Raw genomic sequence first — 18,828 nt, forward strand, 5'->3', positions numbered from 1 at the left:
TCTCTCTCTCTCTCTCTCTCTCTCTCTCTTTCTCACACACCCACACACACCCACACACACCCACACACACGCACACACAGGAGCACATAATCACTTAAACACACGTGCACACATAGGATGGGTGCAGGGCAATATTTGAGGAGGTCGTTAAATCTCCACGTCTGCGGTCGTACTTTGTTCTTTGTTTTGAGCGCGCGCCAAGACTGCGAGAGAAACGACAGTGATCGCATCGAGGAAACGCTCGTCTGAACGCCGGATTCCTTCTATAAAAAGGACTTGCGGCTCCTTTTGTTTATCCTGAAATGATCGTACAATTGGCAAAAGCTTAATCGGCCCCAGTTTCCATTTTAGACGGATGTGGAATAAATGCTCAAATAGCTTGATGTAAAACCACATTAATCGCTTGAAAGGGGATCTTGTGGGATCATCCATTGATACACAGAAGAGCATATTTGCATATGCATGTATACTGGTATGTATAATGTACGCTGATTTGATTTGACATATTTAATAACGGCGGACTCGCTGATCATAGTTCACCCAAACACAAAAACTATTAAACATGTCCTGTTTTTTTTAAATGCATGAGTGGAAGTTTACATTCAGAGTGAGGACAGAACATGTCTGCTGCATGTAAGGTTACATAAAACACTATACCGATATATATATATATATATATATATATATATATACACACACACACACACACACACGCACAGTCTGTGGTCCCGAGAGTGTTTTTGTAGCTTTTGGTTTGTCTTTCAAAGCTGACCCACTAAACATTGTTTTTATGATCTTGTTGATTTTACAAGGCAAGCGCTCGTCATTTTTCAAGCATATAAAAATAATATGGAAGTATGTATATGTATGTGAGTACGTCTTTAAAGTCTCGCTGAATCATTGGTGTTTACATAGCAGGAAAAATGCACATTTGTCAGGCCGAACACACACACGGGGACTGTGTGTGTGTGTGTGTGTGTGTGTGTCGAGGAACACAGTAAGTTTTTATAGTTAGTGACAGCTGACGAATAACCCCCAGCTTGAACTTTGAACTCTGGCTCTGCCTTGTGTAGCCCCCAGCTAATTGACATGTCTCCTTTGATAAACTTTACACGCGCGCGCACGCACCCACACGGACAGTGTATGAATGCATCTTTTCAGAGAATGAATGTTTTGATAATGGATGTAAAATGAGTTAAATATGAGCAGAAATTTGGGAGGCAAAGTCAATTTGTAGCACATTTCTTTGTCATTTTAAGGATCAAACAGTAGTGAAGAAATGAGAACTAATAACATAATGTGTGGGTGCGCCATGGAGGAAGAAAAAAAGAAAAGAAAAGCCCAACACAAGCTGTCTGTGGGACTTGTGGAGATAAGTTTTGGGGGTTTGTGTCGACAGAAATGTGCAGACAAAGGGGGTCTTTATTCAAAAGGCCTAACTGCTTCGAGAGAGCGCTTTCTTATATGTAACATGTGTATAAATATCATATTCATATAGTAAGCCGCAATTACATAATCAATCAATAAAGTTGAATGGCTATTCTGAAATGACACAACAAAATATTTGTGACTTTAAATGATTCGAACAAATTGTAAAAAGGTACGTAAGGTAAGTATAGCAATATGTAGTTGCTACAAGTACAGTGATGTAATTTGACATGCATGCAAAGTCATCTTAATGTAGTTATCATAAGAACAATGTAATATAAGTTCTTGTACTGAATAGGGTTACGCCGAAAAGTATAGTGTCATAGTATCAGAGTAATAATAATGAAGTATGTGCTCATAAAAATAGCAATGTATTATAAAGTAACAGTCAGGTAATAAAGTAAATTAATAATAAATATAAAGCACAGTATTTATACTGTAATGTAAAAGTCAAGTGTCAGAGCAGGGCCAAGCGTTGGCTGTAATGTACAGTAATGCGATATGTAGTAATAGGAATGCAAAGTAATGTAATTCAATGATAAACAAACATTTGGGTTCAACATAAAGTAAAGAATTATGAAGAAATACTAAAGTAATATACCGGTAATAAGTAGCAATAGTAAAATGTAATCTAATAGTCATGTAATCTAATCTATTATTATTATTATTATTATTATTATATTATAAAGATGATATGACAGTCCATTGTAAAGCACTGTAATATGTATTAATACTTAAGTAAAGTAAATGTAACTTGTGGTAATAGTAATGTCATCTAAAGATGACACGCCAGTCAGCTCTAATGTAGAGTACTGCAATATGTAGTAATACTTAAGTAAAGTAATGTAATTTGTGGTAATAGTAATGTCTATATGAAGAAATACTAAAGTAATATACCGATAATATGTAGCAATAGTAAAATGTAATGTAATAGTAATGTAATCTAATCTATTATTATTAATATTATTATTAATATTATTATTAATATTATTATTAATATTATTATTAATATTATTATTAATATTATTATTATTATTATGATAAAGATGATATGACAGTCCATTGTAAAGCACTGTAATATGTATTAATACTTAAGTAAAGTAAATGTAACTTGTGATAATAGTAATATCATCTAAAGATGACTTGACAGTCAGCCGTAATGTAAAGTACTGTAAATATGTCGCAAAAGTAATGTAGTATGTAATGATAGTATGTGGCGTGACATACATGAAAGTAATGGCTAAAGGTTGGATGCAATACGATATAAAGTAATGTAATGTGTCATAATACAAAGTAAAGGTACGCATTAGCTTTGCGGTTAGCTTTGTTGTGGTCTGTGATGTGAAAAGCAGCAGCAGAGTGTGAAGTTGAACTTCCTCCACTCTGGAAGTTGAACTTCCTCCATCGGCGTCCCAGAGGAAGACCATTCATTCCTGATGGCCGCTCCCCGAGGAGTGACAACCTGAATGGACGCAAGTCCTCCATCCACACGTGTTATGTGTTACGTGTTGTATGCTGCATGAGCAAAGCATGAAGGCCCTCAGTGAAAGGATGTATGCTTTGTCCGCGATGCTCATCTAAATAATAACACTTGCGATGGCCGCGGCTTTCCATTTTAGTTCCCATGACCATGCGGGTCTTCCCCGTGACTTTCGCTGGTCTTCCCTGCCTTTCCAAAGACTTGACTTCATGGACTTCAATGTCTTTCCCATATTTTTTCATCTCCCCCTCATATATTTCCATGTCTTTGCCGTGTTTATTCTAGGCTTTCCCATGTCTTTCTCACATATATCCTCATGTCTTTTATTTCTTGCAAACGTTTTCACATCTTTCCTCACGTCTTTCGCCGTGCTTTCACCATGTCTTTCTGTCACATATTTCACCTTTTTGTATGTTTTTTTTTTAAATATATATTTTTTTTACATTTTGCCAATGTGTTTCTAGGTCTTTCCATGCCCCTTCCATGTTTCTCCATGTATTTCCCATGTTTTCAATGTCTTTTTCACATCTCTCTACATCTTTGTCACGGGTTTAGTTTTTTTGTAGTATGGAAGATCCAAGTGCAAGGAATCAGGATGTACTGAGGATTTATTTTCAAAATCAAAAAGGAAAACAAGGCACGTGGAGTCATCAAAAATAATTATTTAACAAACTCCCTAAAAAGAACAAGAATCAAAATAACAAATAAAAGTAATAGGCCAGTGGTTCTTAACCCTGTTGGGGGGTACTGAACCCCTCTAGTTTCCTACACAATACATTTCGTAGAGTAAATTTTACTTTGAAAAGACTATATTCGGTCCCACTCTAAACGGAGTAAACTTTTGCACTTGGAAGAGAGTAAAATACTAAAAACAAACAAACAAACAAACAAAACAAACAAACAAAAACAATAAAATGCTCAAGGGTTGAGGAAGGATCCGACAACCTTCAGCATGGAAGATAGCCACTCTACCACTTGAGCTATGCTAGACTTATTGTTAGCTAACATATTGCTGATGTCCCAAAAGAGACCAAAAATTGAGGTATACGAGGATGCCACCTGACACCAAGTAAGAGTGGCATGGGCAGTGGTTAGTGGTTAGGGAACGTTCTGTCATTGTTCCTCAACTGTTGAGTTTTCTATATATATATATATTCCTCTCTTCAAAGTATAAAGTTGACTTTGTTTGGACTGGGTCTTTTTCAGAGTAAAATTTACTCTACAAAATGTACTGTGTATGATCACTCGAACCCTTCTTTATTGAAAAACAATACATGATTTTTGGCAAATTTAAGACATAAGGTTTACTTGTGACTAAAATGAACTCAACTTTATATTATCTATACAACTCTATATCTATAGAGCACTTTACAACAACCAGCGCTGTTTACTTGATGGAATGGAGAGGCAGCAGATACAATGTAAACAGCAGAGGCCCCAGAATTTAACCCTGCGGAACACCATACGTTCCAATACACATGTGAATTCATATTGCACTTATTTGCCCAACCACTTTCTTTTTGTTGTTGTTGTTGCTTGACAGTTAGTAAAACGGGATTACAATAATAAAGAAATCACATGTGGTACCATCATGTCGACTACTGAGCACAACAAATTCCCTGATCGGCCAAACAATGTAGCGTGATTAGTCTGCAGCCAATGATGGGGCTGACAAGAACAGGGACATTGGAAAACAAAACAAAATGAAAATGTAATCTAAACGAAGTCAACAAAAACAAAGCTCAAGACGATCCTTACCATAATTGTCCATAATAAACCTTGTCATTGTAGTTTCTACGTCTGTCCCATTTCTTGACATCTTTCCGCATATTTCCCATCTTTTCCATGTCATTACCCCAACCATCCCACATCCTTCTATGTTTTCTGTCTGTCTTTGTCTTTCCCATGCTCTTTACGTCAAAAAATACGCTATTCATTTTTGGAACTTGCACAATGTTTGGTTGCCAACAAACACACATTAAAACACATGCTACAATTTGTTTTCAATGTTTCAAATGTGATTGGATCATGGCGTTTATCCGGCATCAAAGTCAGATTAAAGACACGCTTGCCAAGGTTCGTGGAGGTCAGTGACGGGAGCTGGCGGCTGTCGCGGGGGGCTTAGAGGCACATTGAACTTTCCACTGGTGACAATGATAACAAATATGTGGAACATGTTTACATAATAGCCGGCAGCATTTGATGTGGGCCAAAAATAGCCAATCAGATAATGCGGCGGCAGCGACATTAGCGCAACATTATGCTCACATTAAAGACCATCGGCGCTCCGTCAACACGCCGCGTCGGTGCTGCTTCGGTTCACGCGCGGCAATGTCGCTACCCAGAAATGTTGTTGGCAAGAGGACGTGTTAAAGCCTCTGGAAAACGTAGGACGAGCGGCAAAATGATTCACGTGCGATTGATTAGCTCCAATTTATCTTTTGTTTACTGTGACGAGGTCATGTCCTCAATGTTACCTTTTAACAACCAGGCTACAATTACACACACACACACACACACACACACACACACACACACACACACACACACACACACACACACACACACACACACACACACACACACACACACACACACACACACACACACACACACACACACACACACACACACACACACACACACACGCACGCACGCACGCACGCACGCACGCACGCACGCACACACACTTAAGAGTAATCCTCCTTTCAATCTTCTTTTATATGCAAGTGCTCAGGCTAACGTCACCAAGGGAGTTTAAGAAAAAAACTTACAAGAATAAATTTCAGCCTCCAAAAACAAAACTAACAATTTTTGTAATGAGTTTCTCAGAAGGAAAAATAGCACTCTAATTTTGCTAGCTTTTTGCTACATGGGGCAGCATAACACAAACATACGGATATACATGGAGAAGTCTCAGCTCCTCAGTATGCCGCGATAATATTAGCCGTTCTTCACAGAGGATAAAGAATGTATGCCTGGGAGCATTGTTATATTGTCTGTATATATCTGTATACGGCTCATTGACATAAGGATTTCACCAGAGCCAGCACGGTTAATTTATTTTAAAAAAAAAACACACATAAAATATTTACTCTTCATTATTATTTACTATTATCTACAATTTTACTATTATCTACAATTTAGGATATCTATCATTTTTGTTTTGTACAATGGTTGCACCAGATGATGGTTGGTCGGACTTACATTAAAGCTATAAGGCAAACAATTAGCCATCTAAACAAAACAAGCTCGCTAGTCACACAAGGGAAATTATAATGAAAATATATATTCTAATGATAGCTTCTCCCATGGGTTCTTGTCTGTCTTGTGGATGATACAAACTCCTGTTTCTAAATGTATTTCAAAATGAAAAGTCCCAAATAAAGTTATTTCTTTTTGGTGGCACCACTTGATAACTCATAAAAATGGACATCATCAAACAAACTTGTCCGTCAATGACCCCGATATTCGTTAGCCTGCTAAGCTATGGTGTTTTCCATTTTTGCTAGCATTAAGCTAATCTGATTCATGTAAAAGCAAAAAAGCTATGCGGTTGTTTTAAAAACATCCATCTATCCATCCATTTTCTGTACCGCTTGTCCTCACAAGGGTCGCGGGGGTTGCTGGAGCCTATCCCAGCTGGCTTCGGGCAGTAGGCGGGGTACCCCCTGAACTGGTTGCCAGCCAATGGCAACCAGTGGGGTTTTAAAAACATGTGTCGACTAATTCTCATTGCATAACCCAAATTATATTTACTTGGATTACATCAGAGCAAAAAGTACACGTTACCACTTGACTTCCTGTCAACGACGACATATGTCAAGACATTTATCCACCAAGCAGACACTCACTCACAGAACATCGAGTGCCTTCTGGGTTTGCGAGGTTCAGGACACCCACGAGGAGGGCGAGCGCGAGCGCGAGCGCGAGCGGCAAACGTACAGGAGTACAGTTATTTTGAGAACGACACACTGGACATGTTTGAGTTGGGACGCGTGCTCCAGAAAACCAGCTGTAATTTAGTCAACGCACCAATTTGAAGGCCACGGAACCCCCCCGAAGAGGCAAAAATACTAACTCCTGCGGCGCTCCAACATGCAACTAACGTTAAAAACATAGAATTTAAACATTTTACCCCCCGCCAGATTACCAGAAGCCAGCCCTCTACTCGATGGCGAGGCGAGGGATTTACTGCTGACTAGCGGAAAAAGTATTACGTGACGCCATACCTTCACGTCCGCACACAGAAATACTCAAATAATTAGAAACTACAGAAGGGCAACGCATCAAAAGGAAAAATATTCGGTAACGGAATAGTTGCTAGTAAATGTCATGGCCCATAAGTTAAGTTCAGTGACAGCTAAGAACAATTTAAGGCTTGTTTTTGCAATGTGGGGAAACTCCACACACGATGTTTCCAAATTCAGATTCAAACCCAAAATCTGAAAGTTGTGAGGCCGATGTGCTAACCACTTGGACACTGTGCTGCCAGTACAACATTCATGGGTCGAAATGTTTTACCGTCACATCAGCAAGGAGACTATGCCTCAAGCTGTTTTCGTACACGCACATACAAGTGTACACACAAACACACACGCAACATAAACACACTTAGCAATACTCCCGTTAAGCATCGTGACCTTGGCAGCTAATGGACGAGCGCTACCATCCTGCTAACACTCTCGGCTAATTGCTAATGGTGCCTGCTAATAGGTACCATCCTGCGCGGCAAATAAACATTAGCCAACCTTGGATGCTAACAGCGCGTGTTTGTGGCTAATGTGAATGCGCGGCTGTGTTTCCACAGAGTTTGAGGATGAGGCGGCGCGCTTTTAGCAATTAACAGACGCTATAAATAGCACGCTGTTAGCGATTAGCAGACGCTACCAATACGCACGCTGTTAGCAATTAGCCGATAAATAAAACAGTGGGTGTATTGTGAGGGTTCAAATAAAGCGCTAATGCATGTTTGTGTGTACATTTTGTGTGTAAGTGTGTGTGTGTGTGTGTGTGTGTGCGGTGTCTATAATCCCAGGTGGGCTGCAGAATCGGAAGAAGACGTCTTTGAAGTGTGTCTTTAGGGTGAACATATGAGAGGGTCTATTTGAAGTCCCGCCCACCAGACACCTTTTGATGCCTTTCAAGTCAATCAAAAGTCACTTCCTGTCCTCAACCTACACATACTGTACATGAAGGCAAACGAGGTGAACAGAGGGACGCCAGAGCCTCAGGCCATGTCTGCTTAATACGGCGGGCAGTGGGTGTGGGTGGGGGGTGGGGGGTGGGCAATGAAAACGAGTCTGTTCACACAAATTTACAAGCTACCATTTTTTATGTGTTTTCACATTTATACAATCTGAACGTAGCGTTGCGCGGGTCAGTGTAGTACCACGATGCGCCACAACATGGTGGGCAGCACTGAGGTCTACTTGGAAGTGATGCAGCATAATTAACAGCAAGAAGAAGAAGAGGCGGATCAGGTCCCGAGGAGGAGGAAGATGGAGTACCTTTCTTGACTTTCTTTGAAGATTGTTTCTTCTTGATGAACTTGGTGGCGTCCTCGGGTTCCTCAGTCTCGTCCCCTGCCAGCTCCGCGATGGGTTCGACGCCGCCTGTACGACACAACGTATTATCAAAATGGTTGCTAATGACCAGAGAATGAAATTCCTGGTGAATATCGGTAATTTCAGAGCTCAAATTTTCTCTTTACAATATGTTCTATGCTGCTCGTCTAAACATGGTTTTCGGAATAACATTGCATTTGTGGAATAAGAAATAATCAGCAGAATCCAACCATTGATGTCATTTTCAGTCGAAGAAGAAGAAGCAAAATGGCCGTCCCCTGAGATGGATAAAAATAACTCTTACCCAATCAAATTGCTTGGTGAGAACGAATTGTTGAATAATTATGCATATATCATAAAAGCCGTAAATTGTCTTGTGGAACGTTGAGAATAAGCGGCGGGGGGGAAAAACATAACATTTTAGGAATGAAGCTTAAGAGTCATTTTATGTTGTCGGATGATTGATCACAGATGAAGAAAAAGAAGAAGCATTGAATAACATGAGTGTGTGTGCGTGTGTGTGTATGTGTGTGTGCAAATCCCCGCTAGAGTCCAGGGATCACGGAGGGATTTAAGGAGCTCCTGAGGTGGATGAATTGGACGCCTTGTCTGCCGTCCGTCCGTCTCTCCTCCCTGTCTCCTCTTCATCATCATCCTCCTCACTCCCCGTCCCATTCCTATTCCCCCCCCCTTTGTCTCCTGTTTCTCTTCCTCATCCCTTCCTGCTTTCTCTCCATTTGCTCCCCACTTCTCCTCATTTGTCCCATCTCCTCCATGTCTCCTCCTCCTCTTTTCTCCCTCTCTGTTTTTCTCATTTACTCCTTTTTCTTCAATAGTTATTATTCATCTTCTCTTCCTCCCCTCTTCCTTATCCACCTCCTCCCTCTTCATCACTTTTCCTCATTCCTGACTGGTTTGTCTTCTTCATTTCTCCTTGTGTTCTCTTCATCACATCCTCCTCATCCACCTCCTCCGTGTTTTCTAACCATCTACCGGTACTCCTCCTTTCCCTCCAGTCCTTTCCCTTCTTTCTCTTCTTTTCCCACTTTTGCAGTCCTCTGTTCCCATCCTTCATTTATCCTCTATCTCTTCATCTGCTCCTTCTCTACTCCTCCCCTCCTCTTTTTTTCCTCTGCTTTTTCTCACCTACTTCTTTTTCTTCAATAGTTATCATTCATCTTCTCTTCCTCCTTTTCCTTATCCACCTCCTCCTTCCTCATTACTTTTCTTCATTCCTGTCTGGTTTCTCCTCTTCTCCATTCCTCCTTGTGTTCTCCTCATCAAATTCTCCTCCTTGCTTTCTAACCATCTACCTGTATTCCTCTTTTCCCTCCAGTCCTTTCCCTTCTTTCGGTTCCTTTTATCCTCCTAATTTTTTCCCACATTTGCAGTCCTCCCCTTCCTTCATTTCTTCTCATCTGCTCCTCTACTCCTCCCCTCCCTCCTCTTTTCTCCCTCTCTGCTTTTTCTCATTTACTCCTTTTAGTTATTATTCCTCTTATCCACCTCCTCCCTATTTATCACTTTTCCTCATTCCTGGCTGGTTTCTCCTCTTCTTCATTCCTCCTCGTGTTCTCCTCATTTCCCTCCTCCTCCTCCTGCTCATCCCTCATCAACCCTCCCTGCTACATCCACCCTCTACTTCATTCCTTCATGCTTTCTGCGTTCTCCTCCTCATCCCGCCTCGCTTGTCCCTGCTTTCTCCGTTCTTCCTCCTCTCCTCTTCCCATCCCTCCTCCCCTACCTTTATGGCTCCTGGCTCACTCCTCATTTCCTCTCATCCCTGAGGATCATTCCCAGTTTCACGCTGCTTTCCTTTAACATCCACGGCACACATGTTGCCTTTGTGTCCCTTTTCCGTGTGTGTGTGTGTGTGTGTGTGTGTTGATGCACATATAGGAGACTGCAGACTGCATGTGCGTCTGCTATCATTTCGACCTTAAGTTGTCTGAGAATGTGTGTCCCAACCCCCTGTGTGTGTGTGTGTGTGTGTGTGTGTGTGTGTGTGTGTGTGTGTGTGTGTGTGTGTGTGAAGATTATCCTAAACCCTCTCTAATATTTATCCTGGCCTTTCTAAAGCCACTCTTGTTCAGTTTGGTGAGAACGCAGCATGTGGCTTCTCTCACACACGTACACGTACATACACACGCGCACACACACAGTTGTTTGAAATGGGATATGCTTCGCTCTTAATTGGGCAGGTGTTTTTCTAAGGCCAGAGACTTTTTGGCATTCCCCCCCCCCCTTCCATGCTGTCTAACAATTTTGGTGGGAATGTGTGTGTGTGTGTCCGTGTGGGGACCTCAGTCTTATAACAACATCAGGTAAAAAAAGGGTGCTGCTCAGTGTGAAAGTGAAACACACACACACACGCATGCGTGCACACACAAAGGATGAGACACAACAAAATGGAAACGTAATAAAATATTACAATTATAATCATAAAGCCTTGAGTTTGGCCATAAATTTAGCAATACATATTTGTATCCTGCTTTAAAATGTTGAATTCAAGCTTCTTTTTGGGTTATAAACATAAAGTTGTCATGACGTGTTTCTGTTTTGATTGCATTGAGTTTTGTTTCATGCTTTCCCCGTGTCCCTTTTTTCATGCTTTGTCTTGCTCGTTAAGTTTTCCCTTGTGTCAGCCAATCATCTCCCTCTAGTCTCTCGTGTCTTATCCAAGTGTACATCGTTGTGTCACCAGTTTGCTTATATTTATGCTGCATTCGAGGATAGTCGGAAGTCAGATTTTTCTCGGAAATTCCACCAAAATAAAGTACCCCGACTTCATGACGGACTATAATGTGACGGCCGTCTACAATGGCGACCCTTTTGGAAACACAGACCGGAATGGTAAAACACAATTTAGTCGAGTATAAAACTAGATAGCTTTCTTCATTCATAAATATTTGACATCACTTCACGTAACTCAATGTACGTGACAGTATGCCGCTATCTCCCTGCATGAAATTATACAGTGAACTGCTGAACGGTACGAAATGCTTATGAAAAAAAGATAAAAACAATAAATTAAGCAAAATTGCGAGAAGGCAAGTTTTCTGGACGTCGAGATGAGTTTTGAGGACCAAAATAAACAATTTATCACAATCCGCCATTTTCGTTGTTTACTCTTCGCCTCGAACGCTTTCAGGCCGGAACTGGGATATATCTGACTTCCGACCACCCTCGAATGCAGCATTAGTTCTCTGACTTTGTTCTGTCTTGGCTGGTTCATTGTTTTCATTTCGTTAGTTGTCAGCCTCCTGAGTCATGTTATTTTCCCAGTCAATTACGTTTGTTTTTTGATTACTCCACTTTCCTTGTTTGCCTTTTTGTTGTCCCTGCTTCCCTTGCCACTTGGGTCTTCCACACCCCACCTTTTTTGCCAATGTAAAATGTTATTTTCTACTTTAATCAAATGCAAACCTTTTGTTAGTCAATTTAACATGTTCTAAAATATAAAAAATATATTAATTAAAATATATTATAAAATGTACTAGCAATCTTCTCTCGTGCATTTTCTTCCTTTTAATTACACATTTAATTAAATGAAACTACTGCAATAGTTATGACTAGAATGTAAAAACAATAGAGGGCTACATATCGTTGCTGTCCTGTGAAAAACACTTATGTCGATTTTTGTATTTTATTCTTATTTACATTTATGGGATTCAACTGAATGCAGACATCCCAAAAAAGGACACGACGTGTTTTTCACAGGACAGCGTTGCTATAAAAGCTTATACTGTGACTCCACAGTTAAACTAAAAACTGTCATTTATTAGAGATTTTAAATGTAAAGCTCCATGTTACCATTACCTGTTGAAAATCAATACTGGAGTGAGCAAGACAGCGCAGTAGAAATTGTGTACAGTCTTTTATTCCCTAACTGACGCTAAAAATGAAGAACATCATTTACGGAATGTTTGAGTCGGGAGATTTTTGCAATTCCGTTGTCTAGAAAGACAGACAATGCGGGCTCTGCTTGATTGCACTCGAAAAATTTTGAAAAATAAAAATACAAAAGCATGGTTTGGGTGCGTCAACAGCTGGAAGAACGATTGGGTTCGACGGTTTGGGTTTTGTCGTCCCGACGACACTTTTGTGGAGCGAGCACGTCGGCTGCGTCCCGAAATACTTCCAGCGTGTGTTTTGCTTCTCATCAGCACATTCCTCATGCTTTATTCCGGGAGGCTGCGGCCTCAACGTGAGGGTGACACGGCTGTGCCGACAGCGCCAATTTGCCTGCGGCCTTCGCGCTATTTACAGCCTCAACGCAAGTACACAAACACACACATACAAACAAACACACACAGGAAGAAGACACATTCCACCATACTGAATACACCAGGAACTTTTACTGTCATTGTAGGTATATTACCAGCAGAAGTGGCAACACATCTGCAGTAGTGATTATGAGTGATTGTGGGGGGGGGAATAATCACAATGATTTTGAAATCACAATTAATAAACACGATTATTCATTGATTTCAACTCCCCTTTAAGTATAGTTTGAAAGAAGAAGCAGAAAATAAATTAGAAAAAAGTAAATATAGTAAAATAATAGCAATAAAGTAAAAGAAATACAGTACCTGCTGTGTATGCCTTGGCAAGCTACGAGCTTGTGAATTATCACTTGGTTGGTAATTTGTCAACCAAAATATGAGCTACAAATGCACGGCCGCTCAAGTCATTTGACATTTTTGGGGGGAGGAATTAGAGTACTATTACACTCTAAAAACCGTCGGGTCAAAATTAACCCAATTATGGATAAAAAATGGACAATCCACTATATGGGTCAATTTGACCCAACTTTCTGGGTTGTTTTATACAAAATGACCCAATTTTTTGACCCAAGTAAAGGATCCGACCAATATTTATGAGTTGTTTTACACTAAAAGACACATTTCTTGACTCAAAGTTGGGCTAAATAGACCCAAGTAGAGGATCAGTCCATTTTTTGCCAACTGTTTTTAGAGGCTGCGAGATCATGAAGAAAATATTAATCACGATTACCGTATTTTTCGCACTATAAAGCGCATCGGATTAAAAAAATTGCATATTTAAAAACGGTTTCTATATATAAGGCGCACCGTTTTATTAGGCGCATAGAATAGAAGCTACTGTAGTGGCTGGGCTTAACGCATCCACTAGATGGAGCTGCGCTAAAAGGATTGTCAACAAAACAGTCTGATAACTGTTCAAGTGTTCTGACAACTCTGTTCACAAGTTACTGGTAGTGCAGTCACAATATGGCTCCGTATTAACAATATAACAGTAACTCAACATTGTTCAAACATTGATATACATATTTACAATATCTCCCAGGCTTGTTCAGGTGTGGGACTACCGTTCTAACCACTGTTACTTCGACGACGCCCCCTGATTACGGTAGCCGTACTTAACCAATCCACATATAAGGCGCATCGGCCTATAAGGCGCACTGTCGGTTTTTGAGAAAATTAAAGGCTTTTAGGTGCGCCTTATAGTGCCGAAATTTTTTGGTAATAATTGAAATCACAATTAGGATGATCATTTATTTTTTTGGTGCGAAACAAGAAAATAATGGAATGTAAAAACTATTAAGACGAATAGTTATACAAATAGTTATCTTAAAATTAAAAAAGGTGCAAATGTGAAAACTCAAAAATAGTATTAATATATATTATGCTGATTTTGTAATTGTGGAGTGTAATAATTGAAATTTTAATTGAATTTCGATCAATTGCACAGCCCTAGGTACCCTAATGCCCTCACATGTGGGCAAGGACAGTCACGGTTGCCATACAAATACAAAATGAGCTCACAAGGAGCTGCTGTACATCAACATCAAGCTGCTTGGAGATGGTCTTATCGAGTTTACCTTGCCAATCATTTTTCTTCTAATCCCCTGAGACAACTGTCACATTTGCTTCCTCTGTTCCAAGTTTAGTGTGTTACACGCAAACCAGACAGCACAGTGACTGGTTACAGTGTTTCACTTAAGTTCCCTTGGTCCATACAAAGAATGGTTCTAGAGTAAAGTTCATCAGCAGGGTCTTCTTATGGACCCAAAAACCTTTCAAGGAACTCAATGAGCTCATCCCTAACTGCTCTATATGTTTTATTGTGTGTGGGTGTATGACGACAACATCTACAATATTTGATATTTCCTGGAGGAGGCAGAGGCTTGTGTTAATTATTGATCGTCCAGTGTTTATTTTTAGAAGTGCAGGGAGCTCCACTCTTCAATTTGTAAACGCCGCAGAGACACAACAAAGACAGCTGCACACATGTACATATAGCGCTTGGGTGCGCATGCACATACACACACTACATACGGTATCTATACACACACGCACACGCATACAGCAAGCCCATCCTCTCCCCTCTCTTTAAGTCTAAAATAGACACAGGCCTCAAACCACAGCTACCAGCGCAGCACTGTGAAAATAACTGTAACACACACACACACGCACGCAAACACCCCCCCCCCCACACACACACACACACGTGTACTGTACAAGCAGTGCACATGTGCTACTTTAAGCTTTGTTTTTATTAATAACCAAACAAGAGCAAAATGAGAGTGCAAACAGTGACTAGAAGTCAAATTAAAATTGCAAATTATTTTTAAAGAACCATTTACGTTGCAAATATTACATCACATTACAGCGTCCAGTAGCCACAAATTAGTTCACTTTTTGTTTTTTCGTTGTCCAATAAATCTGAGTTAAACGTGTTCATAAAAGTACCGCTGAGATCTTGTAAATGTTTTCAAACAAGTGCGTGAATTTTACATTGGTGCGCTGTAAAAAATATGTCTTAACCTCAAAAAGTGACATCATTCTACTACAAGAAGGAGGTTTATTATTAATAAAAAGACATCTCTGGGGACAGGTAATCATTTTTAAAGGTTTTTTACAGTATACAGGCAAGTCCGAACACAGCTTTGTGCCACAGCAAACCAAGCAGCACTGAGGTCTATTGGAATAGATGCAGTGTAATTAAGAGCAAGATGAGGCAGAGAAGGTACCCAACTAAACTCCTGTAATAGCTGTTGTTCCCACAGAAACGAGGGAATATTGCCTTTAAGTATTGTTTTATGCTTTGTTTTTTTGTTTTTTTAGGTTTTGCTCATTGTAACATCTATGCTACTTTCTGTTGGCCTGTCTCTAGTGTTTCTCAGTATGTTAGCATTAGGCTAACCGGCTACTATTGAAGAGAACCTTAAATGATTTGGTGTTTAAATATACAATATTTGATTCTTTTTTTGTTTGTTTTAAATTTAAGTGTGTTTAAAGCATGTGGGAGGAGCGAAATTATACAACAACAAAAAATACATTTAGATGGTATTAGATGGTCTGTATATTGTGAGCTTCCACCTATTGCGGGTGAATCGCCCTCGCAATTAACAGGGGTTCACTGTAAACAGCTTCAATTGATAAAGCTACGGTATCATTAAAGCTACAATTAATGATATTGTTGATTTTATATTTCATTTTATTGCTGTGTGTGTCCATCTCAGCCTGTGTTGAAGTCAGGAATGTTCTACCAACCAAAAGCTATCATTTACACTCAATTACACAGTAACACCCACACCAAGTGGGGCTTTTTGTGCACTAACCCAGCAAACGTGTGTGCGCAGAGAAAGAGAGAGAGAGGGAGACATTTGCTGTTGGCGTTGTGGAAACATAAACAAGTGTGTACCTCTACGGCTGAGTGAAAAAGCAACATCTGAGAAGGCAAATAAATTCCTGTTTACAGCGGCTGTTTGTGTGTATGTGTGATAGACCGCTGCCGACCTGACCGGAGGCGGCAAGGAAACACAAATGTAAACACACGCACACGCACACGAGCACGCACAAACACGGACTTAATGAACTGACTTGTGGTTTTAATATGATAATTACTAGCACGGCTTCACAACCAGCCTCTAAAGTTTTATAGGGCTCTCACAGACCTGATGTCACACACCACAGTGGAAAAGAGGGATCAAGGAGATGAAAAAAAGAGGGATGCAGAGGAAGGAAGAGCGAGAGTAGAACCAGAGATGGGGAAAGGTGCTTGGCGGAAGAAGATAGGAATAGGGAAAGGTGTGAAAGAAGGAAGGAGAAAAATGGAGGGATTGAGGTAAAAAAGGAAAAGGAAAGAGGGTGCAAACAAGGACATAAGATGCTTGAGGAGAAGAAAAGAAGAGGAAGCAGGGAAAGGAGGTTGAGGGAAGTAAGGTGGAGGGAAAAGGAAAAGAGTACTGAAAGAGTAAGCATGTAAAGAGAGGAAGGAAAGGAAAAAAAGTGAAAGAAAGGCGTGAGCGCAATAGAGTGAAGGAAAGAAAAAGGGAACAAGGGTATAATAATGGAGAAGAAAGAGGAAGTGAAGGATGGAGGGATGGAAAAGTGAAGACAGAAGAGCCAAGAGGAAAGGGAAGAAGTCATGGAAATAGGATGAAAGGAAGGAAGGAAGGTAGGAAGGAAAGAAGGAAGAAAGGATGAACAGATGGAAGGAGGCAATTGAGCATGTATGGAAGGAAGGTTGGAAGGAAAGGACGGTTGGAAGGAAGGTAGGAAGGAAGGAATCAAGGATGGATGAAAGGAAGGTAGGAAGGAAAGAAGGAAGAAATGAAGGAAGGAAGGAAGGAAGGAGGCAATTGAGCAAAGGAAAGGAGTGAAGGACAAAAGTAAGTTAGAATGATAAATGTGTCATTAAACCCTCGGGTGGACATGATGCGGGACTCACCGGGGGCCACCAGGTTCTGAACCTGTGCGGGGACCTGGACGTTGGCCTCGGAGGCCAGCGTGAGACGTCCCCCTTTGGCCAGGCGCTCACACAGCAGCGTGATGTGCTTCTTGAGGCGGGCCGTGTCCCGGGGCAGGCCCAGCACGGGCCCCCCGGCCTGGGCCAGCGTGGTGGCCTGGTCCTTGGGGCTGCGAGACAGACACGTCCTCAGGAGGTGAGACACGGCCGCGTCGCAGCTCTCCTCCCAGCCCTGAGGGGGAGACGCGGAGGGCAAGGGTCACTTTGATGCGTCGTCGGCATTGAAAAAATAATTCAGCGCTTAGTTTTAGGATCGTAACAATTGATTTTTAAATTCATAAGCATTTCAACTACTTTCTCAAGCTTTACTATTAAGACGAGCTAAAAAGTACGGTTGTTTGAATGCTGTCTTGCGCAACACCATTGCACAAATTCTTTTCATCCATACAGTACAACAATAACCTCACAGGGACACCTTACCGAGGCTCCATCGATTCTATTTAATATTCTGAGTTCCTAAAGTGAGATCATTACGTTTTGCATTGAAAAACGAGCTCCAACAAGCAATCAAGCGTAGTGATGAGAAAGATAAATGAATAGTAATCACGTCTCACAAAACCCACCGGGCCAGAGTCAACAGTGCAACAAGTGAAGACGTCTTAAATGTGATCCAGCTGAGCTACAAAAAAATTCCAGAAATGTATTTAAAAAAAAAACACACACAGCTGCAAGGAACTTTTTCTTCCTCCATAAAGTTGATGGAGAGCAGAGAGCTGTATTCACACAACACGCACAATTATTTATACTTGCTTAAATACAGGCATGTGAGGAGGGGGAAAGATGAAATGATAGACAAAACAGAAATATGTCTCTTACTGGAGATATCTTAATTTTCTTTCTTTCACTTACTTCCTCCTTCCCCAACGAAGCTCCAGTAAAGAGAATACACATGTGTGAATTGGTGTAAACTCTGCTTGTATGCGTTGCTGCTCAGCCTGTCAAGCAGCAGTTGTTTGAAGGTTTATATTGGCCGCAACATGTTAGCTCATTTTTGTTAGCATGTTATTTTATGTACTAGCATTAAGCTATCAGACTCTTGTTAGATGAAATAAAAGTAGCAGTTGTTTGAAGGTTTATATTGACCGCAAGATGTTAGCTCATTTTCGTTAGCCTGTTATTTTATGTATTAGCATTAAGCTATCAGACTCTTGTTAGAATAAATTACATGGTTTGGTTGAACATTTTGTATCTTCAATATAACTGTTGGGTAGAAATCCTGCATGTCCAAATATGGTCAAGTTAATATATTGTCACAAAGTGATACTATTGATTTGTCCGAACGTCATGTTATTTCTTACACATTACTGACCAATTGAGTGTGGAAAATAGTTTGAAAACAAATCTATGAATTGCCTTGAATGCTCAACTGTTGTACAACTTCCTCACGTGTGACATTTTGTCGCCTCCATATTGTAACGACTGGATTATTATTTTTTTCAGACAATTATATAACAAGTGGGAGATACAGTCAGGTCCATAAATCTCATCTTTTTGGCTCTAAACGCCACCTCAATCTATTTGAAATGAAACAAGATGTGCTTTAACTGCAGACTTTCA

At 40.5% G+C, this 18,828-nt stretch overlaps 1 protein-coding gene across 2 annotated transcripts in view; it reads right to left on the reverse strand.

The window, feature by feature from the left end:
- Positions 1 to 18,828, reverse strand: part of bbs9 (Bardet-Biedl syndrome 9) — a 108,188-nt gene that overhangs the window by 39,379 nt on the left and 49,981 nt on the right. For both annotated transcript variants that reach the window (XM_086079463.1, XM_086079462.1), the window contains 2 exons: positions 17,194 to 17,443; positions 8,419 to 8,523 (listed from right to left, as the gene is read on the reverse strand). In XM_086079463.1, the coding sequence (XP_085935589.1) occupies positions 8,419 to 8,523; positions 17,194 to 17,443 (355 nt within the window). The remainder of the gene's footprint in view (positions 1 to 8,418; positions 8,524 to 17,193; positions 17,444 to 18,828) is intronic.

This window comes from Leptonotus elevatus, chromosome 6 (assembly GCF_054856555.1).
Source record: "Leptonotus elevatus isolate MCC_2025b chromosome 6, RoL_Lele_1.0, whole genome shotgun sequence".
NCBI lineage: Eukaryota > Metazoa > Chordata > Actinopteri > Syngnathiformes > Syngnathidae > Leptonotus > Leptonotus elevatus.